Raw genomic sequence first — 18537 nt, 5'->3', positions numbered from 1 at the left:
TCTAGATCAAGTTGGAATTTTGTAGGAATACAATTTGAACTCTTTACCAACATTTATGAACCTTTCTTGACCTTTGAATTGGAAAATTTTTCCATACTTCTCAATTAAAGAAGAATTTCATGATGATGACTTCACCTAAGAATATTCTTCAATAGTTTGCACTAAATTTCCTCTGTGGGGGGCTTAAGGAATATTGAGCTGGAAGAGAATTTTGAAATTGTATTGAAAATAAAGCTTTGATCTTTACCTTTTATCAAATTTCCAAATTTAGGGCTTCATTTAATTCTTTGTATCTATGTAGGTAAAAGATACTTGATTTGGTCTTGAGACTTAGTTAGTATAGGCTTTCCATGCTCGATTAAGTTAGTGATTCGGTCGAGTCTACCCATGCTTAGTTAGGTCTAAAGAGTGACTCAATTTGGTCTAATAGCTCAATTAGGCCAAAGGAGTGATTTGGTTAGAACTAAAAGCTCTATCTAGTCAAAGTCTTTCTTCTATCCAAGTACATCTAATATGTCGATTAGGAATATATTTCATAAATGATTGGAACTGATATATAATATGAGATTTCACTGCAGCTTGAATGATCTCATTTCCTATTCAAATTGAGATAATTGAATCACGCAATTCATTTCTATGGGTGTGAACGACCTCACTAATTTTACTTGAATTCTTTGGAGACTTCTTTACCAAATTCTTCTTCATTTGACTTTTGATATTATCAACCTTTTTTTTCCTTTCATCTTCATATTTCATCTCTATTGATGTAGTGCTTTACTAGATGACCAAGTTCTTTTCATACATAACATCTTTTGGTAGGTTTTCTTTTTCTAAGATGACTCCTTATGGAATTTGGTTCAATGTACCCAAATTCTCCATATAAATAGCATCCACACCAAGTGTTGTAATCCCAACCAAAGATTTCCTTAGCTAGTTGTTCCAAGGGATTCCATCTCTTGTTTCTACACTTTAAAGATTTATGCCATTATTTTTTGCATGTGAAACATTTTCCTTCAAACTTAGTTTTCTCAGTGCATTCAATTGCTATATGTCATTGCTTTTTGCAATTGTAACATTTTCCATTGAAATTTAACTTTTCATTGCTCCAACATTTATTTGAAGTGTGTTCTATCTTTCTTCAATGACCGCATCTAGGTTTTTTATTGTTTTGAGCTCCTTGCTATGATGATTCTCCTTTTCCAGTGTAGCCCAATCTTACTTTCCCTTTATGTTTTTTCTGAGATATTTTAGCTAACTGATCCATGCTTTCTTGTGATCTCATCATTCTTTCATTTTTTTCTCTTTGTTCTCTAAAATATTTCACGAGTCTTTCATTTTTTGTCCTTGGATTGATGACTTCTTGATTTGTATTGTTCGACTTATTTTCCATATCTTCCTGAAATAGTGAAAGCTTGTGGATTTCATTGTCTTTTTCTTCTATCCTAGTGTTGGTTAATCTTTTGTCTTCTTCTACCATATTTTGTCATTTTTAGCTTGGTTATTTTGCTCCATGAGTTTGCATATCCTAACCAAATGAACCTCATATTCTCTTCTTAATAATCTGACTTCTTCTTGAAGAATAAGGTGTCTTCCAAGTAGATCCTCTACTACTACATTTGCTTCATCTAAATTTCTTTCTTTGCAAATATCTTCAATTCTTTCTTCTATGTAGAGATTGGCATTCATCCTTTCTTCTATTTCTTTTCTTCTTTCCATGGATTGAGAGATTTACTTCTTTAGTTTCTTGATTTTCTCCATGGCCACATGTAGATCCACGTTTTCATTCTCAATGAATTTATCTAGCTTGTATACTTCCATTGTCTTTGATATTTTCTCTGAAGCTGCTAAAATCTCTAATAAGATAACCTTACTTTGATACTAATTACTGGAAATACAATGCAAACTAGATGACTGAGAGGGGAGGCATGGTGAAAAAGGAACCATTTAATTTTCTTTCACTTAATCCACTTTATTAAGTTGTCTAATATGCTTGCATTCAAGAAATATAAAATTGCAAAGTAACAACACTATAACATAATATTTGGTAACCTAGAAACCCACCTAGTAGAAGGTAAAACTAGCGTGGGGATGACACCTGCAATGATTCAATACTACAATAATGAAGTTATCATGTTAAGGTTTACAAATGATCAATTCTAGTGATCTTATCTTGTTAGGAGTAATAGGGACTATTAGGTCCACCTAGTGAAAGGATTTATATAATACAATTAATTATGCACTCTATTAGGAGTTTTTGCAAAGGAATTTTAGGTCTACCTTGTTAGGGGATTTCAAACTAATACACTTGTTTGGATGAATTAGTGAATGATAAATAAAATGCAACTATGATTGATGATGAAAATATTTTTTAGTAAAGTTGATCACTTGACTATGATAGATGAGTCTCTTCATTTCCTTATATAGATTCTAGCCTTCTAAACAATCTACCCTTCCATATTTTATGATACAATGTTCTTCAACTTGTTCAAATATACTTGCGATAACCAAAACATATTATACTCATATCGATCTAAATAGTTATTACATAGGTTAGTTACAACATAATTATTTCCAAAAATAATCACCAGGTTGACTCAGTACTGTAACTCAGGTCAATGTGTACTAGGGTGATATGGAAACACTCAGTCACTACTATCTCCTTCACTAGCTCTTGAACTCTGTAGATGTCGGGTGCTTAGTTCATGCTCATCACTTGATAGATGCTTCTAACTCAACTCTAATTGTTCTTCCATCTTTATTATCACCTTGGGACAATACTGCTCTACTAACTTGGTTCACATTGGAACTCAGTAGGCATAGTCAACTTGGTTGACACTAGATCTCAGTGTCTACTGTCAACTTAGTTGACACTGTAACTTTTTAAAAGGTTAACTTGTTTTCTTAGATCCTTTATGAGCTTGATTAACATTGTATACTAGTGACTTCCAATTTTCTTTTTCTTGTGACTAAGTGTTTTCAGACTAATTGACAATATATCTTGCCATGAGATTAAATGTAATGGTTTAGGGTGTTGCTAGTAGTTTGTAAGGTTATTTTTTAGGTTCATGTCCATTCTTGTTCCTTCCTTATAAAAAAAAAAATAGAGAATGATTTGTAATTTGCACTACCTTTGCTAAATATGATTCAATCAAGCTTTACAACTCAACAACATACCATACTCTACTATATGTTTTGATTTAATTCAATTCCAACACTTAGTGATCAACTTCAACCATCTATAACTTTGCATTCCACTTTGAATTAGCAACTAGGTTTTTCTTTATTTTTTACTTAAGAATACATACATGCTACCACCCTTAAAAGACCTAAACCCAATTATCCAAAGTAAGTATACATCTAAGCACTCAATCTCTAGTTTTCTCTTGACCATGTTAGCTAACATTCAATCTAAACCTTGGAAATTATGCCAACTCCGTAAGTCATTTTGACCAAAATAATACTTCCCAAAAAATCCTCCACAAACCCATTCTTGGATTAGTATATAGTCAACTCATTTTCACAAATCATGCATGTACCTATTGGCTAACAGTTTGTCTTCCTTGATATTTGTGTTTATACCTTGGCTCTTAGACTACCCAATGGCTTATGGAAAACAAATAAGTTAACAACATAATGGATTAGTGTAGTTATCTAGAAAAGAACCCTGAATTGAAAGGTACAAATCCATTTTGAATCAAGATATGCAATGAATTTTATTTTTATTCTTTTTGTTTTGGGGGTATACTCTTAACCATAGAGTAGAATAGGTAAATACCAAGTTACTAAATAGTTTGAAAAAATTAGGAACTTGAAAGGGGGACTAACTCAAAACACGAAACCTATTTTGACCTACAATGTAATGAATGGAAACATGCATAAGAAACCATGATGATAGGAAGAAAGGAAAAGTTGGCAAAATAGGTAATTCTTGGATTAGACAATTAGTTGATGTTTTGATAAAACCTAGATTGTTTAGCCCTTAGCTACTCCATGCAAAAGTTCTTGGCCTCCTTATACAACAATATATACTAAACACACAAACTATGGTGTACAATAGAGAGAACCAAGAGATGCCTATGCTAAAGAAAGTAAGACACAAACTCTGTTGAATGAAGGAAAAGAATCATGTTCATTCACATTTGACATTGGCACATTCATTCCATACACTGTATTGAAACTAAATGAATAGAAAAACTTGAAATGGACTAAGAGTCACACATAGTAGTCTAAGCTATAGGGGTTTTCCCAAAAGTAATTTTGTCAATCTTATTAATTTCCCAAAAGGTTACATTTATAAGGCTTCTCAAAATGATCAATTACACCAGATAATTGCTTCATAGAGAATCTCTAAATAAAATAAACTAAAAATAGGACAAGCTTGAATTATTGTCTATTACAAAGATCAAAAAATGCCAAGAATGGCTACAAAAAGAAAGAGAAGAGGGCAATGAAAGGTGTATAAAAATGTGTCAGAATATCATGTCTTATTAGGAGTAACTGATTTGGATCTATAGGATTTCATGATGTCAGTTACTTTGTCAAGCTTGTTGACATTTGGAATGATGATATTGTCAACCCAAACCATCTAGTAGTCATGCATCTCTATATATTCATCTATTTTGACAACCCTTGACTAAAACTTCTATGTTTCTCTCTTTATGATTGCATCCACTATTGAGAGTTTTTGGATATTGGACACTTGGAAGTTGAGTGGGTCACCAACTTCATTAACAAATGCCAAGAACTTTGATTTCATTCTCTCAATATCCATGAGCTTTCCATTAGTGGACACAAAAGACTTTGTGTGAAGTATCTGTAAATATTGAAACAACTTCTAAATGACCTTCTACACTTGGTCATTTACATCCTTGGGCTCATTCACAGACCTCATAGAGATTTTTATTATGAATTCCAAAGATTGTTTCCAGTGAAACAGTGACTCCTTTCCTATTTTAAGAATCTCATGAGTAATGGAAATATTTTTTTTCCATGTCAATTACATCTTGCAAAAGGTACAACTAGGCTATCATCTTGTATGTTTCCTTTTGTATAGCTTTCTAATGGTTTGAAGATGCTTCCCTAAGCTAGTGGGCATCCGACACTAGGCTTCTCAATTTTCCAAATAGTAAGGGACCATGAGCCTTCATTTGATCTAACCATGCTTAGCCAACCTACCCAAATTTCCTTTCTTGTTATAGCTTTATGAGTATATTTTTATTCTCCTTTTCATTCAGGTCAAATTGACTCAACAAAGTGCTTTCGAGTGTAGACCTTATGTATTATACCAATTCTCTATTGGAGGCATACTAGAGTTTTATTTTTTCTCTAAGCTCCTCCAGTTTATCTTCAATTTTCTCATTGGTAGACTTCCACATATTCACCATGGAATTGTGAATAGGGATACCAAGATCCATTGTCCTAATTTGGAAGTCATCTTTAGAAAGTTTTTGCAATCTTCCTTCCTTTTGTGGCTTAGCAATCTCTACTAGCATATGGCTAGTTGTTGAATCCATAGCTAGTGCAAAAAAATTCTTTTTCTTCTTTTTCTTCTTGGATGGCTTAGATGAGGTGACTTGTGTGATCAAGTCTTTCGATGGATTTGCTTCCTCATATCTCCTTTTCTTCCTATCAATCATTTGTTCAAGCCATGACTTTTTATAAAGCACATTGATAGATGACTATAGAGAAGTGGGGTTGAACAACTTCTTGGTTATTGGTGGAGTTTGTTTTCTCTGGAAAGGAACAAGAGAGGTAGCAACCTTAGTCATTAAGAGAACCAGTGTGTTAACGTGATGTGATGTGTTCTTCTCTTGAACATCCATAAGATTGGTGTCACCATCTAAATTGATTATCTAAATAGGGGAGGTTAGAATAGCAACTATTTTTTCTTATTCCTTCTCCTTGTCCTTGTCACCTTCTTTCTCTCTAACTTTACCCATATCTAGGAGGGAGCCATATCCACTAGTAGGGGTAATTGGCATAGTTTTATCTAGAGGTTGATCTGCTCCTTGCCAAATATATTGAGTTGGGGTTGTTGGCATTGAAGTGGTAGTTGTTATAGTTGTTGTTGTAGTAGATTGGACAGCTCAAAATGATACTCCACCCATCAAACCAATGCTCAACATTCTCTTCTTCCTTTCTTAGTTCCATTCTACCCACTTCTCTCTTCTTTTGATGATTCTTTGCATGACGACATCCATGATGTTGATAAAAAGACCTATAAGTAGGGTAGGCACAATGGGAGTGGCTTTAATCTTTCCATAAGATGTGGGGTGCATATAAGCTCCATCTTCTGCAAGCTTGGAAATATCAACATAATCTTTATATAATTTAATCTCATCAATTGTTAGCCATGACAAGAACCTTTCCCTTGTTTGATACTCATTAAGACACTCGGACCTAAAGTCTTCAATATCTGGAACATGTTTATAGGGATATCCTAACTTCAAGTGATCCCTTACAAAGTCAACTAGATCATATTAAGGCACAAGTACCACATAGTCTAAAAATTTAATTTTACTCTCAAATCACTTCACCAAATTACAAGAACCTGATTTGGAATCACATGAATATCATCCAACTATCATAGGTAAGGGAAGCTCAACAATCTTCTTCACATTAGAACATAAGGTGTTCACTTCAAGGATCCATTGACATGGTACAACTAGAACCACCTTGTCTTCTGGATATCTTGGAAACCTATTAGGAAAGCCCTCATATGCTCCTATTTGCAAATAGGAGAAATTTAGAAACTAGATGAATGAGCATCCAAATTGGGTAATGGCCGAAATTGCCTCTAGTGAAAATCCCCTTTTAAGGCATCCTTAAAAATCCCATCATAACTTCATTTTGAAGGCATCATAAGCTGCCACATACTCCTCAAAGAGTATTTGGAACTATAGATGGAGGTAAAATTCATATTCTTTGGTGTTCTCATCATAGTTCGAGATGCTAGGGAGACTGGGCCACAAGTGGTGAGCTGCCAAAGCATTGATCATATTAGAGATTATGTAGAATTGCATGAATCATCTGGCCAAATTCAACCATGAGGTGAGCTTGCCATAGATAACTTGTGCCCAATCAATCTACATATCCTCACACATATTTCTTGTACTAGGAAGAAATGATGCTCAATGAACTCCAAGATCTCCTCTTTTCCTTTCAGTCTGAGGAGGAGTGTGAGAATATCTATTATTTCTCTTTTCAAATTTGTGCCAAATAGGATTTTTGGCACTTTCCTCTTCTTTCAGAGAGTAGTTTGGAACCATTTCCTTTGCATGTCTTCACACCTGAGGGGCTTCTTCTCATTGAACATAGATGCAAAAGAGCCAAAATCAACATCAAAATACTTCCCCTTCACAGGAATACCAAATGGGGATTGCATCAGTGCCTTATTGATTGAGATAAGGATGGATTGGTTAGGAAACAATATCTTCTTTGTGTCTGGCTTGTATCTCTTGATGCATTCCTTTACTAATTTAGGTGCATGAACTACCATAGGAAAACTAATTGCTTCAACCAATCTTCTCTCTTTAAGTTTTTGAGTGATTGGGTGATTGGGATGAGAGTTAAGTCTTCTATGAAGATCACTCAAATTGTAGAATTTCAAAGATGTATCTATAAGCTCTTTTAACTCACTCTCCAAGCCAATTAAATTATTATAACCAGAAACTCTTATTTTTATTTGCTATGATTGTACATGATACAATTCTGGATAAATAGTCATTTAAATATACTTGAAGAAACCAATTGTAGGAAATTCCAATGAAATAGATTTAGGAATTAGAATGTCGGTGCCACATGGGAAAAATTAAGTTTAGCCAATGATTATAACAATATGATTTGCATGTAAAATGTCAAATTCTTGAAATCTCTTTTACTTTACTCAAAGTAAAGTGATATGACTAAGATTTGCATAACAACATGAATGCTTTACGTTTATGGGAAGTGTCTTACTTTGCTTCAAAATATGGAAAGAAGATTTACTTGATAATATTGAAATTTGTGGGAGAGAGAGAGAAACTTACCTTTTCTGTAAACCCATTTTCCTTCTATTCAGAATTGTAGCATAGGGATTGTTCCTCAAATGGCATGCCAACTTATCTTTTCACTTTCCTCCTAAACCTCTTAACACTACATATCCTTTATATCGGGGTCAAATTCCCTCTAGTGACTTCTTTAGAAGCATCTCTGAGGAATATTCATACTTTAAAGTTGCTTGTGTTTCTATATGCAAAGCCTCTAGATAAGTAACCTTTTTCGTTACCTTGGGATGGAAAACCCCTTTGTTAGCACCAATTCCCATACTAGAGTACAACAAACAACACTTTACCCTCAACCTCAATTAGATAGCCTCAAAGCTAGGTCTTTGAACATCCTATATTAATTGTGAGAACAAAATAATACATTCAACATCATGTTCACACTATTGATCATTGAGACTAGGAATAGGCTCAAGTAATTATACCTTAAAAAGTAGAATAAAATAGCTTCGTTTCCATAAGTGCACAATAGAAAACCTATAGACCTATGTTCCCTTGTAGCACTTGATTTTACCTCCACAAATTTGAGTGGGATTCATTCAGGCTTTAGTCCACAACTTCATAAGCCTTTCCAACATAATATAGTCATATTCATAGCTTATCAATGACTATCATGGCTTCATCCTTCGGATATGCACTCGATATAGTTCATTCAAGTCAAAAATCATCTTGAAAGGTTGAAATCCATGGGAGATCAAATGTTAGGGAAAGATAGCAAAAAATTCCATATGGAAAAACTCACTTCTCATTGGTAGGATGCTAGAACACATTGCAACCATGCTTAGATCACCTAGACCTCACACACATTGAAAAAATAGGAAACTTGCTTAAATGGTGAGTAAACGTAATGCAAGTGCAACCTAAAAAATAAAGAAAGTGAAGCACTCGAGAAAGATGAGAAGTAAGTGACCTAAAAGATACTTAGAAATGACACTTGGACACACACTTACTTGCATACCAATTACTTTAGGTTTTACAAGGGTAGGACTAAAACTTGTCAACAATACCTTCTAACTCTTTGAAACTAATCATTAATCAGAATAAAAATTGAAATCTACGATTGCTCCTAAATTATCTACAAACTATTTCTTATTACCAATTTCACCTTTACCTATTCATCTATTTCATGTGTTCCTTCATATTTAACAATTAGCTATTCCTATCAACATCACTTCTAGATCACTAAACAACCTTTACATATAAATCTTATATGATTCTATTTTATCCTTACCATCTTGGCATTATCATCAACTATAGTTAATGATCACTCCAAATATTTTATTACATATATGATGTAACCATCAAATCATTCAAGCACTTTCCACTAACTATTCTAGAAATTACCTAGTTTGATTCCATCACACGTAACTTACTCAATTCTTAACATAAATAGGTGCTATCATAAACAAAATACATAAGCATTTACATATGATAAAAATACTTAATTCAATTTGCAACTCATTTTTTTGTCTTCCTAACAATTTTATAGAAACATTTCTTAATATTATGTCAAATGTGGTAAGCTAAAAACCTAGTTGAGAACTACTCAATACAAACTAGACCTCAAGAGATCCTACAAACCAAGTAAAACCTATAACAAGATTATCCTTTCATAATCATGTAAATTTTGATGTGTATAGTGGTATTATTTATTTGTCTCTTACTTTTTTTCTTTGACTAATCATAATAGAACCGATGTAAACTTCTTGTCAAGAAAAAGATTTCTTATCAATTCCTTAGTAAAAGAAAAAGTAGTCACTGATTAAAAGGCATCCGTATCTAAGAGATGTTTAACCATATTTCAAAGAAAAAGAAATTCATATCTTAGAAAAGAGTATCCAATTTCATACCCCAATAAAATATTTATAGTTTTACGAATATCCTTAGAAAGATAGGGAATCCACCCTCTTATCAATTTTCTTGCAAGGACCATCCTTACTGATGATCTAGATTTTCATTGTTAATATTTTCATGTTGTTAGTCCTATGCAAACAATTAGTATTTGATACAAACATCTCAATAAGGTCATGATATCCTTGTGAGTGTCTCACTTAAGTATTATTAATAAACTTTGAAAATAAGATAATTAAAGGTTTTATTAGTTAGATCAAAATATGTTTGAAGAGTATTTAATGACTAATACAAAAGAATGAACATGAAAGAGATATGTACTTGATAAAACCTTTGTATTGTGATAAGGATATAATAATAGATTTATGAGTAGTGAAAAGATAGAGTGGTTTATAACTAAAATTAGAACTCTAAAAAATAATAATAGATTAATGAAATAATTAAAAGAATATATGATAATAATGAACTTGCAAAAGTTTGAAATTACTTGTATGTATATTATTGACATCGCTATGAAAAAGAATCAAAGATGTCAAAAGATATTTAGATTTTTTCAAGGAAATTTCATACCATAAATATGGAAAATGACAATAAAGAATTATGTACATGTTACAATAGAAAATGGTGAACATTTAGAGAAAGCTAATCTATGTGTTATTTAACATGGTATTTATCTATTTTGATAAATATAAGTTGAAAGAGAATATATAAATATAAATAATCTAGATATGTTTCAAATATTGCTTGTATGAATTTATTTTTCCATTTCAAGTTAGTTTAATGATGAATTAATAACATTGATCAACATTTATCCATGGAGGATAAGCACACTCAAGCTAGAGTAGTACTGGAATGGGTGACTTACTCGGAAGTCATTGATGCTTCACCTATGTGAGCATCACCTAGATCCAATGAGTGCTACGTGTTCCATTTACTCTCATGAGAAATAGATTCATATGTGAATCACTACTCATGATACATGGGTCACTGAGTTTGACTCAAAAGCTATATACTTGAATCCTAATAGCAATATCACAATTTCACTTGTGGAAAATATCTCCTACTTGTGAATTGATGAGTTTAATTTGATTTCTAATGAGTGGTTCCTAAGGCACAACACTTGGTGAAGGTTCTACAAATGGGGTTACAAGCATAGTGGGTTTATCCATGAAGGAAACTCCATAGTTTAGCAAGCTCAAGTTTGAGTAGTACTCGGATGGGTAGCCACCTAGGAAATGTTGGTGCTTCACCTCTATGACCATCACCTAGATCCAATGAGTGCTAAGTGTTCCATTTATTTTGGTGAGAGACAAATTCATGTGTGAATCACTACTCATGATACATGGGTCAATGAGTTTAACTTTAAAAAATACATAGTTAAATCTTCAGAGAAATATCATAATACTGATTGTAATTTTTAAAATAGATTTAGTTTTTTAAGTTAAGTTATAATAATAATTTTAAAAAATTAATTTTCATATCAAGTTAATTTAGCTAAATGAATTTTTTTTTCTTTTATGATATTCTTAAAAAAAATTAAGGGTACAATTCTATTACAAAATCAGACTCTTTAATTTGTTATTTATATCTTTAGTTGTTATTTTCTCTCTCTATTTTATAGAAACTTTAGAATATTTATTACTATATTATTTAATAATTAAATTTTAAGTAAAAGAAAGAAAAATTTAAAATACAATATATCACTATGTTTTTCATTATATTAACTAGAATATTTATTACTATATTATTTAATAATTAAATTTTAAGTAAAAGAAAGAAAAATTTAAAATACAATATATCACTATGTTTTTCATTATATAGTTAATTAGTGTTTAAATATTTAAAAGTTTTATAATCATAGCTTTAATTTATTTCACACATGGTTAATTACTAATTTTAAATAGTTTAACCTTGTTTTCAATATATATGCAATTTTTAGTTATTCTTCTCTTTATAAGATTTCGCTACATATTTTAAAATAATCTAACTAATCTTGTCATTCTCATCATTTAGGATCTCAAATATAATCAGTATATATATTATTTGTGAGAGATTCTATATTAGATTATTTAATATTTTTCATAAAAATTTAAAATCATATAAAAGAACATAACGATAAACATAACATACTATATAGATATTATCATTTTAAAAAAATTAAGATAATAATATAATGTATTTAAAAATATATATATTGTCATTTAATATGACAATGAACTTTTTTAAAATTGTCAAAAAAAATTAAAATCTAAATAAATAAATATTTATTAATAAATACACTTTATTTATTAAATATTTAAATATAATTGTTTGAATCATAACGTAAGAAGAAAAAAGGATAACTTATAAATAAATAACATGAAAATAAAAAATAAATTATATGAAAATAAAAAATAAATTATATAATATTACAAGTTCAAATGTATGTAAAACAACATATCAGTCGTCGATTTTTTGTTTTATAATAATAATTTAATAGATCATTTTAAAGTTAAATATTTTATATTTTAGAAATTTATTATATAAATTAGTAATCTATAAAGCATATCTAATATTGTAAATTACCAAAAAAATAAGTTTTTAAAATTCATTACTATTTCAACAAGTTTATAAATTATTATAAATATGCAATCATCAAACTACAAAATAATCTAAAATTACTAAGTTGCTTGTTTCTAAAAATGTAGCTTATCAATTCATATGGTCTTACAATTTTATAGCTGGTTGAAAAGTGCAAAAACGGCCAATAAGAACATCAAATTCCATCAAATTCCAAAAGTTCAAAAATTTGCAGTTTGGGCATACATGTCTACCGCAGCGTATTAAAAATAAACATGGCAAAATTACTTTTGCATATAATAATCCAAGTCAAAATTATATAATAAAATTCAAATTAGAGCGCACGCGCGTTGACGGAAAAGGAAAAGTTTAAACAGGCTTGTGCGCTTTAATTTAAAAGTGGAGTGCGAAGTTAGACACGGTAAGTGTTCGAATTGAATACAAACAAGACAAATACGTGCACGTTTGATTTGGAAGCAATTTTTGGCTGAAATGTTGAATAAAATACAAATAGTTAAAACTCTCGCTTGCGAGATTTTAGCAAATGCAAAAATCGACGACTAGTTTGGAAATACTTTTCTGATATTAGTCGCCGAAATAAACCATGGGAATACATTTCTGCACATTCTTCACCGTAATATTTGAATTAGCCGCCGAAGTATACCATGGGAATACATTTCTGCATATTCATTAAATATTATTTCTATTACTTGTCAGACAATTTAATTAGATGGTGTTTGAATGGAGGCAAAAATGTCCCTAAAAATTAGGGATGACCATAGATACTGATCTGTTTCACATTCTTTTTCTAATTGGTTTAAATGACTTTGAACAATACTCTTTTCAATTATACAATAAGTAATATAATAAGGATTTTGTTATAGGAATATGAATAGAAAATTTGGAATAAGTTTTCTATTTGAAATCGACGACTAGTTTGGAAATACTTTTCTGACATTAGTCGCTGAAATAAACCATGGGAATACATTTCTGCATATTATTCAACGTATCATTTCATATTATTTCTATTACTTGTCAGACAATTGAATTAGATGGTGTTTGAATGGAGGCAAAAATGTTCCTAAAAATTAGGGATGACCATAGATACTGATCTGTTTCACATTATTTTTCTAATTGGTTTAAATGACTTTGAACAATACTCTTTTCAATTATACAATAAGTAATATAATAAGGGTTTTGTTATAGGAATATGAATAGAAAATTTGGAATAAGTTTTCTATTTGAATACGAAATAGGAATCCACATTCCTATTTTGCCTCTAAAATGAACTTATTTCAAAAATTTAGCTCTTATTAAAATAGTCATTTCTATTTCCAATATGCATTCTTATTCTCCATTTCTATATGCATTCTTATTCTCCGTTTCTATATTTGAAAAGAAAGCATAATACTTTCTAGATTAAAAACTAGGACTATATGATTCAACTCATTCGATTTTAACCTGGGATAAGCCAAAAACAATCCCTTATAATCCTATAAATTATGGAATATCATTGAAGCTTGCATATGTGAAAAAAGCCGACTAAAATATTGTTTTGAGATGGCTTCTGTTAACCCCTCCATTTCTAAACATCATGAGTTGTGGATTGTTAACACAGAAGTTATAGTGCCTGCTCTTCCAGTGCGGCAGCACAATCTTCCTCTGTCAAATATAGATCTCACTCTTCCACCAGTTTCAGTGCATGTCTTCTTCTGTTATAAAAGACCCTCTCCTAGGACTTTCGCATCAGCAATATCCCATCTCAAGACTTCCCTCTCGAGGGTCTTAGTTTCTTACTATGTATTTGCGGGAAGAACGGTTACAGATGGCATTGGCCTACCAAATATTAATTGCAATAACAAAGGAGTTCACTTGACCCAAGCTTATGCTGCAGCTCCTCTTTCTCATCTCAATCTATACAAGCCCGATGAATCTGTGCAGGGAAGGCTTGTTCCTCAACTTCCAAATCCATTTCAAGAAGACGGTCGTCCTGTTTTTGCTGTGCAGGTAAATGATCCCAAACAGCACGTACGCAACTTTTTCCAGTTGTATGGTTCTATGCATTACAATCCTAACTATATTTGGTATTTGCAGGTTACAGAGTTCAGCTGTGGAGGTATTGTTGTTGGCTGCACGTTCGACCACAGAGTTGCAGATGCATACTCAGCAAATATGTTTTTCACAAGTTGGGCAAATCTTTCTAGAAACGATTCATCTGTATCTCCCAATCCATGCTTTACACGCTCTGCTTTGTGCCCTAGAGAGTACCCAACTTACTCTGCTGAAATTAAAAAAATGTATGTGAAGCTTACTCCTCAAGAGAATTATCCTCACCCACCACCTGTATCAAGTAGAATATACCACCTAGATGCAAAGAACGTCATGGATCTCCAATTTAATGCAAATAAACACGGTAACAAATACACCAAATTAGAGGCTTTCAGTGCCTACTTGTGGAAGCTACTGATATGCAACCAGAAGGTAAAGGACACTTTCAGTTGCAGTAAAATAGGAATAGTTGTAGATGGCCGCCCACGCTTAAGGGAGATTGGGGTTCCTGCTAATTACTTTGGGAATGTCATAATCTTGCCATTTGCTCAATCCAATTGTCGTTATGTAGAAAACGAACCACTTTGTTGCAGTGCAGATTTAATTCATGGAGCTATACAAAGTACCGCGAATGGGGAGCACTTTCAAAGCTTAATTGATTTCGTGGAGACCATAAAGCCAACTCCTGTCACATCTAAGCTTTACTGCAGAGAAGAAAACGTGGAGTCATCTGGACCTGCAGTTTTGGTGTCTTCCGGACTGCGGTTTCCTTTGTATGAGGTTGATTTTGGATGGGGAAGGCCTAAGTTTGCAAGCTACCATTTCCCTCTGGACGGTGAAGCAGGATATGTAATGCCAACTCAAAGCCCTGCAGGAGACGGTAGTTGGATGGTCTATATGCACCTTCCTTTGGAGCAATTATATGGCATCGAATCTGATCCTAATCGCATTCTGCTTCCAATCTCACAAGAAATCTTACATTTGGCTTAGAAATATCTTGCAAGCCTAGTTAACCTTGTATGTGTTTGTAACATTGTAGCTATGAAGGTATAGCACTGTTCGAGTTAACTTTGTTCCCAACAATTAAATGTTCGTTCTCTGTTGTACTGAATTCACTAACAGTGGTGGAAGAAGAGCCACTAAAGTGTTTAAAATAAATGATAACTTTAAGTTAAATTTCTTAACTATAAAATTTCCTTAAACGTCGTTATTATACTTGATTCAGTTTGAATGATTAGTGAATTAATTTATAATCTATTGACCAATCATAATGAATTATTTTTTGATTAATCAAAATTTCTAAAATCTTATATTAATTTATTAATATAATTTATCATTGAATCTAATTTTCTCAACAAAGATTGGGTCATTTGAATTTTTCTTATAGGACCTTTTTTCTGATGTTGTCCATATTCATTTATTTTTGGCTTATGTTTTATTAATTTTTAATATTTCTATATTTTAAATGAAATTTATTTATAAATTTACATATAATTATTTTAATCTTTTACTACTTGTTCAACTTTTAATATATATAAAAATTTCTTTAATAACTTATTATATCGCATTTACTTTTAACAAACAATAAATTAATTTGTAAACTATTGACCAATTATAATGAACTTTTTTCATTAATCGTAGTATATAAATTATACATAGTAAAAAATAAAAATATTTATTTTATAAAATACAGTATTTAATATTTCTATGTATCTAATGAAGTGATTACTTCTAATTACTTTTATCTTTTACTATGAAATTTTATTTGTTTATTAACTCTTAACATAGATGATATTAATTTTATTTTTTTTGGATCAGTAAATGGTTGAAGCCATATATTATATTAGATTAAAAAGAAAATTTACAAGAATTTTCATTCTGATGGGCACTGGTAGGAATGAACGGAGAAAGAAAACCTCTAGTCTAGCCTAGGACAAGTATCTTTTATGATACATAAGTGAAAGGGGCATACCCCAGTGAGATAAATGTTAAAAGAATTTTTAACAAATCATTACATAGCTATACATCTTAAATAAAGGAGGGGATCAAAAGAGCTCAAAGTGCATTTCCTACAGGAAGTAGGAGAAAAGCTGAAAAATATGGAGGCAACACAAACTAACCACCAACGAGAGTTAGGTGTTAGGAAAATAAATAAATCCACTCCTAATTTAGAGTAAACCAAAGTTTAGTGAGCGAAACCAAACACAATAAAGTTTGTTTATCATCCTTTTGTTGATATGATAGTCTGAATGATAGTTAGGGTGAGAGATTATTAGAGACAAATTATTATATTAATTAGGAGCATATTCTTGTTTTTAATCCTTATTTATTTGTTATTGAGTAAAATGTTTAAAATGCATATATCCTTCAATTTTTTTGACATAAAATAATAATTTGTATGTTGTAATCTATGATTAAATTGCATAACTTGGGGTTAGCTTATAATGTAAGATCGATTACAATGATAAAGGTTGAAAAACTTAGGAGAGTAAAATAACAAGGTTCAAAATTATCAATGATACCAGACCTATTTGAAATTGATACATTATAAGCTAAAAGAGTATAATATATTGATCTTAGCTAAATTTACAAAGGAAGCTAATCGAATGAATCAAATACAAGGTGGATTCTATATAATGTATACTATATTGATTGTTTAAAAAATGTAGCCATACACCATTCATTTTATATATACTAGATAAGCTACTTAGGGAAAATGCAGCTAAACTAAACCTAAAAAATTTGATGAAAATATAGTGGAGCTTAACACATGACTTAGAAAAGACCAAAGCTAACCATTAGAAATAACCTGAGATCTAGGCTATGATCCTTCATTTTTCTTTTTGAAAACCATGATGATCTCTAAGGCTTCATGGGGATTTTTGGCCTTCGATCCTAGCAAAAATTCATAGGCATTACTTGCTCTGCTAGACTTGTAGTTTGGGAGGCAAAACTCCATTGCTTCTAAGTCCAAAAGATCTACCTTTGGATGGATATATGCATCAAAATTCCATAGAAAATTCATTAGCCATTCTTTACCTAGGTCCTCTACAATTCCTCTCCATCTCAACAAGAATTGAATGCTTGCTTCCATCCTTAGCCTTTCTCTAAAGAAGGTAATGTTGTCTCTAATAACCAAGCATGGGTGCCTAGAACTTCTGGAAAGTTTGGGGCTACCTATTTTGTGTTCCATGTAAGCTTTAGATAGAGGAATTTTAATCTTTTCATTGATATTGGCCACGACTACCTCTAGACCTATCAACCAACATGGATTGAATAGGTTGTTGATCATTCTAGCAATATCCCACTTTTCTACACCAGCCCTGGCTAGATATCCTACCCACAGCCCTAAGATTTCATTGTTGGTTCACCATAAGTATTCATAATTGGAAACCCCTTCCCATAAGGACCTACTGACTACCACTCTGCTCATATGATCTAGCAGTCTACATATTCTATTCCATCTTTCAAGTTGAATTGGACCATAGAATGCCATAATTCAATTTTCATAGGCATTATACAAGCATATATTAGTATCCATAGGGAAAGATTAAACAGAGATGAAAACTACAAGGCAGAATGGGAGAGCCGAAGCCTAAAACTATGTTTATATAGATCTTAGGTGGAAGAGTCTAGAACAGAGTAAGATGACAATATCTCCCTATATTCGCTTGATTTCCTCACTCAATTTCATTACTTAAGTGATACTTGTAAACTAGGGAAAAGATTGTCATCGTTTGTAGATACATGAGCCCAATTTTGCATTTGTTAGGAAAATCATGACCCCATTAGTCTAGTACGATGGGAATAATATAATGTGATCTAGAAATAATTATCTCTATTGTTGGATACAATTGATAATTGCATGATTGTCTTTGATGTTACACAAATGTCATATCAGTCATCAGACAGTGTTAACCGAGCTCACTCGGTCATCGAAGAAAAGTAGCAGACAGTGTTAACCGAGCTCACTCGGTCATCGAAGAAAAGTAGCAGACAGTGTTAACCGAGCTCACTCGGTCATCAAAGGAAAGTC

The 18537-nt window shown here is 31.7% G+C and overlaps 1 protein-coding gene across 1 annotated transcript; it reads left to right on the top strand.

Annotated features, from left to right (window-relative positions):
* Positions 1-13860: 13860 nt before the first annotated feature.
* LOC149546634 (coniferyl alcohol acyltransferase-like) lies at positions 13861-15693 on the top strand. The gene is made up of 2 exons (XM_089791310.1): positions 13861-14459; positions 14547-15693. Exons 1-2 carry the CDS (start codon positions 14013-14015, stop codon positions 15489-15491), a joined length of 1392 nt encoding a protein of 463 aa, XP_089647436.1. The 5' UTR covers positions 13861-14012; the 3' UTR covers positions 15492-15693.
* Positions 15694-18537: the final 2844 nt, after the last annotated feature.

This window comes from Cupressus sempervirens, chromosome 7, assembly GCF_028749045.1.
Source record: "Cupressus sempervirens isolate cs-2001-9-10 chromosome 7, ASM2874904v1, whole genome shotgun sequence".
NCBI lineage: Eukaryota > Viridiplantae > Streptophyta > Pinopsida > Cupressales > Cupressaceae > Cupressus > Cupressus sempervirens.
Note: the sequence above shows the minus strand (reverse complement) of the source record. Positions and strands in the feature narration are given on the sequence as shown.